Source organism: Salmo salar, chromosome ssa28, assembly GCF_905237065.1.
Source record: "Salmo salar chromosome ssa28, Ssal_v3.1, whole genome shotgun sequence".
Taxonomy (NCBI): Eukaryota; Metazoa; Chordata; class Actinopteri; order Salmoniformes; family Salmonidae; genus Salmo; species Salmo salar.
Window position 1 is genome coordinate 11,034,711 of NC_059469.1, and position 6,236 is coordinate 11,040,946.

At 46.1% G+C, this 6,236-nt stretch overlaps 1 protein-coding gene across 6 annotated transcripts in view; it reads left to right on the top strand.

The window, feature by feature from the left end:
- cacna1g (calcium channel, voltage-dependent, T type, alpha 1G subunit) overlaps window positions 1–5,400 on the top strand; it is a 203,109-nt gene extending 197,709 nt beyond the window's left edge. For 4 of the 6 annotated variants that reach the window (XM_045710395.1, XM_045710397.1, XM_045710396.1 and 1 more), the window contains 3 exons: window positions 144–363; window positions 718–887; window positions 3,127–5,400. In XM_045710395.1, coding sequence (XP_045566351.1) covers window positions 144–363; window positions 718–887; window positions 3,127–4,125 — 1,389 coding nt within the window. In that variant the 3' untranslated portion in view covers window positions 4,126–5,400. The other 2 variants (XM_045710400.1, XM_045710399.1) reach the window with 2 other exon arrangements.
- Window positions 5,401–6,236: the final 836 nt, after the last annotated feature.

Below are 6,236 nucleotides of genomic sequence, written 5' to 3' on the forward strand. Positions count from 1 at the left end.
CAGTGTGCCAACAATTACTTCCTTCATGTGTGTATGTGTGGAGTGTGTGGAGTGTGTGTGAGTGTGTGAAGTCTCTGCAAAAGACCCGTGGTCAGACCTCCAAGTAGGTCCAGAAAGAGGCTGACTGTTTCTCTGTCCCCCAGGTGGAGTTACTTGATCCTGAGGAGCCGTTGGAGGACAACCTGTTGAGTGTACGGAAGTCAGCGGTGGGCCGCACCCACTCCCTACCCAACGACAGCTACATGTTCCTGCCTCTGGAGCCCTTCGGACCCCCAGGAGCCAGCCTGGCTCCTGGTTTAGCTCCAGTACTGACACAAGCTACAGGGCCACAGCACATAGAGGCACTTAACAGGGCCCTGTCAGGTACAGTACAGAAACTCCCTCTACACACCGACATTGTTTACACACACACACACACACACACACACACACACACACACACACACACACACACACACACACACACACACACACACACACACACACACACACACACACACACACACAGACACACAAAAACAAACACACACACAGAAACACACACACACACATAGTAACCTTTCCCCTTGATCAAAGTGAATGCTGTCAGGAAAACCAATACATTTCTAGAACAGTAGGACCATGAACCAACCTTACCCACACCTACTGTTTTGATAATCCCTTGTTGTTTTTGTGTGAGAGAAACAGGTTATATTTGTGTTGTGTGTGTTACCACAGGCTCCAGTGCCTCGGTGCGGTCCCAACCAGAGGAGAGCTCCCAGCAGTTGGCTGTTCCTACAGACTTCTTCAGACCCATCAGTCCTCACAGCCTCTCAGACTCAGAGAATATACCCCGACTACCCCCGCCACGGCACACACACACACTCAGCCGCACGCTCCGCAGACAGGTGAGACACAGACATGCAGGCATTCACACACACACACACACACACACACACACACACACACACACACACACACACACACACACACACACACACACACACACACACCGGAGGTAACAAATGTTTTCTATCAGAAATGACTGTTCATCATTGTGTTTTTCTCCTCATGTTTCTGCTATGATATGATGTTTTTCCTAAACTTTCCTTCCTCTCAGTTCTGCTCTTAATGCTGTCTTCTCTCCTCCCTCCTGCCTCCCTTCTTCCTGTCTGTTTTATGTTTCTAACTTCTCCATCCCTCCTCCCGCCGCCCTCACAACGCTCTCCATCTCCTGTCCATCTCTCTGTCCATCTGCTTGCCTCCCTTTCCTGTGTCTGTTACTAACAGAGTCTAGTTCAGCAACCACCAGACCCAGAGCTACTGATCAAACACAGATACTCTTGTTTCTGAAACAGTTAAATAACAACTCCTGACCCGCTACCACACATTTCAGAAAAACTGAGCGTCCCTATTTCCTATCCACCCCGCCTCCAACACACACACACACACGCGCGCGCACGCACACATTTCTTTCCCTGACCTCTCCTCCTCCCCTTCTTGCTCCCTTGTTTGTCTGTCTTCTGCTGACCATCTGCCACAATGCATCTCACTTGACCCACTGTCGTACAGTAGGTAGCGTTGAACATCGTTTTGGAATGGCTAGACTGTTAATTCTCATAGAAATAGGGGACTATATTGTTTATGAACCCCTATAGGGTCATGTGAACTACCTACTGATATCTTTATCACACATCTGTTGATTGATGGAATGTATTTTAGTTTAAGATGCAGTCAGTTTGTCTATTAATTGTAGGCTTTGTCCTACACATCACACTATTGTAACTACATATTACACTGCTATAACTCAGGGTTTAAATCAGGACTGTCAGTCTTGTCCATAATATTTGGCCACATATTTATATGACTGTTTTAGAGCACTTGTTGTCCTTTTTGGGCAGTATTGTGATTGTATGAAGATGATTATGTTGATGAAATAGTTACTATTGAAAAGGAGTTATAATATGACATTTCTTTTATGTTACCCCGTATGACAGGAATTGTTCTACAATCACAAATAGGTATTGATGTGCTACTGTAGCTGTGGTATTGGCTTGGTTATAATATCTTAGTCCGCTAGATGTCACTGTTGTCACATCATCCATGCTTTTTGTTAAGGCACACATATCTACCAGTCATGAATATTCTGTGAACAGTCATGTCCCAATTGTCCCAAAACTCTTAAATAGCTACCTTTTCTTTTCTGTCCATATTTTGTCACATAACAACAAGATACTTCAGATCTGTGATCTCAAATTGCATAAGATATGGAAAGGATGCTATATGAGACTTTTGTAACTTTTGTAGTGTGTCATTGTGTTCTACTAACCTTTACTCTCCTGTAGCTACAAACAGACCCAGTACCCTCTGCCCTTTGCCCTCTGACCTCTCTGAGGAAAATAATCTGAAGGGCTGCCCTATAGTACCACTCTCTAAAATTCCAATAACTTTTAGTCATTGGGGAGTTAGCTGACTGGGCTGCAAGGACAGAGGCTATTGAGGATATTGGGCATTGGAAGAGGCTCAAAATGCAGTGCACCAGACCAGGCATATCTCCCAATACTCCTTCTGTTAAACTGGGAATAAACATTGGGCACTCAATTGGAACTTGGGAAACCATGGTCGTACCCAGTGTCCTAGCTGAGACAAACTGTGCCCTACTACTGCTGCTACTGTAAATCACATGCTGTCACTGAATCTCTTCATGAAACAGATACTCTTGACACATATCTGAACCTGGAATGGTTCCCTTGTGCAATAAACATACAGCAATACACTTACTAGTTGACTTACAAGTTGTACTGCACTCTATTGCAATTTCAACATTTCCTCTGTATCACAATGAGGCAGAGATGGTATTGGGAGCATGCTGGTCTAATGGTGAACTCTGACCTTCACTCCTATTGGTCATCCTCACCCAGTCACCTCACACTAACCACTCTCCCACCTCTCACCCCCTCATGTCCCCCTAACCACCCAACCCCTGTGTCTCAATCTCTCTCTCCCTCCCTGCCTCACCCCTCTCCCTGTACTTCTCTCCTGCTCCTCTTCCACCTTTCTCCATTTCTTTCAAACTCTGCCTCACTGCATCATCCCTCCTAATCCCTCTCCTCCCTCCTCCCCCTCTCTCCCTCCTTCCTCCACCAGGTGGCAGTATCTAATGATTCCCAGGAGGCTCTGTGGTCTGACGGAGTGGAAGGTGAGGAGGGGGTCCTAAATGTAGCTTCCCTAGCCCTCCCCCTTTCCTCCTCTTCCTCATCCTCCCATCTTCACCAGCAGCCTTCTCTCCGGCTGGTCCCTGCCACCCCAGGGGCATCCCCTCAACGGTCGCGCCCCAGTAGTGTTCACACCCAACACCCCTTCTCAAACCACGACCAGCACCACCTCTCCTCCTCACCCAACTCCCCCTCCTCCCTCTCCTCACCCCCTCCTCCCCTCCCCTCCGCTCACCCCTGGAGACAGGAAGAGGCCTCGGCAGACCACGAAGTGTCGCTCATCAACCGGGCGGGGCTGGTGTCGAGTGAGGATGTCACCGGTGTCGGACTGAGGTCAGAGGTTGGAGGTCTCGAGGGCAGTTACCAAGGTTATGAGGTCGGTCGTGGTGAGGGGAGCCGGCCGTGCCTGAGGCAGCTGAAGAGGTTCCACAGCGCTGACGCCCAGGGGCGGAGCATTCTAGCGTCCCGGCCACGCCCCCTGTCCTGGTTGGACGATCCTCGGCGCCACTCAGTGGAGGTGTGTTCGTCTGTAGAGTCCAGCCCCCAGCGCAGCACTACGTCCACGTCCTCGGGGTTCGTCTCCCGAGCAGACAGCCTCCAGATCCATTCCCAGACCACAACAAAGACCCTGCCCTCTCCCCGACGCAAGAAGAAAATGAGCCCCCCGTGTATCTCCGTAGACCCCCCTGATGGACTGGAGTCCCAGCCCGGCCTCCACCCTACCCTGGGAGGTTTGGGGGGCCTAGGGATGCCCCCTCCCTTACCCAGCCGGGATACCTCCTGTCTGAGGAGACGGGCTCCCTCCAGTGACTCCAAGGACTCCTTTGACCTCGGGGCAGGGGAGGGGCTGGGCCAGGAGGGAGGGGGGCCCAACCCCAAGCTGTTGACTCTGCCCAGCTTCTCCTTCGAGAAGACAAGCTCTGAGCACTGAACACTCTCACACACACTTATGTACACACACACACACACACACACACACACACACACACACACACACACACACACACACACACACACACACACACACACACACACACAGACGAACCATTAAGCACATAGGCACACAAACACACACATGCAAACACACGATACACTTGGTGTATCCGTGATGGTGATAGTCGTAGTAATAATACCGTAGAGAGTAATTATGGTAAAACTACAACAAAACGGTCAAATCATCCTTGGTTTTATTGAGGATCAGTGCAGTACTGTCGTAGTGTGACCATCCCTTTTCTTTGTATTGTTGTACTGCCAAAACCACAAGAACGCGAAAAGAACACAGCATAAGCAGAGATGAAACAAGAATACAAACATGACTGTTTCTCTTCTACCACACCTGCACGCCGCCATTGGCTGCAGGTCGACCCCATGACCTCTGGAGTGAAGTCAGCACCAATAACTTTGGATAGCGCCTGCCTGTGGCCACTATTGGGATGCTCAGTGTTAGACAGTGGGACTTCACCCTCACACGGGCAACAGTGGAGGTACAAAGCAATATGAACGATTTAGAGACACTATTTTCTTAAATTATTGGGCCATAGTGTTTGTACAGGATGTAGATTTTTTTTATTATTTCATTATATATTTTTTGGGGGTGATCATTTTTGTGATGGGTTTCAATTTTTCTCTGTTTGTTTCAATGTTCGAAAAAATGTTTAGCTAGTCGGTTTTGTTTAATTTTAGGGATATTTTCTAGCTTTCTTGATTTGCTGAGGAAAGTGATTTTTTTTCAAAGTGCTGAGAATCATGTATTTGTAGGATTAATATATATATATATATATATATATAAAAACAACTCATTAAACTGAGCTTGGATTTTTAAGCACAAGAAGGGGACTTTGGTGGTTTGAAGGTAGGCAACAGAATGGGATAAGTCAATGTGTTGTTATTTACTTCATAACAAACATGACAAACATTAGGACTTTAGAGCAGTGTTTGAAGATTTTTATTGACAGGTTAAAATCTAACGAGATGCATTATCATATTTTCAAGGCTGTCCTGATTTCACAAAAACACACATACAGTAATATTCAATCCAACAAACTCTGATTTCTTCAACACAATCCTGGGAATTCGTTATTACGTCTTGAAAGAACTTGATGTAGTATGTCTGAATCTACAGTGCCTTCAGAAAGTATTCATACCCCTTGGCCTATTCCACATTTTGTTGTGTTATAGTCTGAATTAAAAACGGATTTAAAAAATGCTCACGCATCTACACACAATACACCATATGGACAAAGTGACAACATGTTTTTAGAAATTTTAGCAAATTTATTGAAAATTAAATACAGAAATATCAAATTTACATACAGAACCAGTCAAAAGTTTGGACATATCTACTCGTTCAAGGGTTTTTCTTTATTTACTATTTTCTACATTGTAGAATAATATTGAAGATATCAAAACTATGAAATAACATATATGGAATCATGTAGTGACCAAAAAAGTCTTAAGCATAACAAAATAGATTTTAGATTTTAGATTCTTCAAAGTAGCCACCCTTTGCCTTGAGGATGGCTTTGCACTCTCAACCAGCTATACCTGGAATGCTTTTCCAACAGTCTTGAAGGAGTTCCCACATATGCTGAGCACTTGTTGGCTGCTTTCCCAAACCATCTCAATTGGGTTGAGGTCAGGTGATTGTGGAGGCCAGGTCATCTGATGCAGCACTCCATCACACTCCTTCTTGGTCAAATAGCCCTTACACAGCCTGGAGGTGTGTTGGGTCATTGTCCTGTCGAAAAACAAATGATAGTCCACTAAGCGGTTGCTACCAAAAATCTTACAGTTGGACTCATCAGTCCAAGGGACAGATTTCCACCGGGCTAATGTCCATTGCTCATGTTTCTTGGCTCAACTAAGTCTCTTCTTCTTTTTGGTGTCCTTTAGTAGTGGTTTCGTTTCAGCAATAAGACCATGAAGGCCTGATTGCTGCATTCTCCTCTGAACAGTTGAGATGTGTCTGTTACTTGAACTCTGTGAAGCATTTATTTGGGCTGCAATTGCTGAGGCTGGTAACTCTAATAAACTTATCCTCTG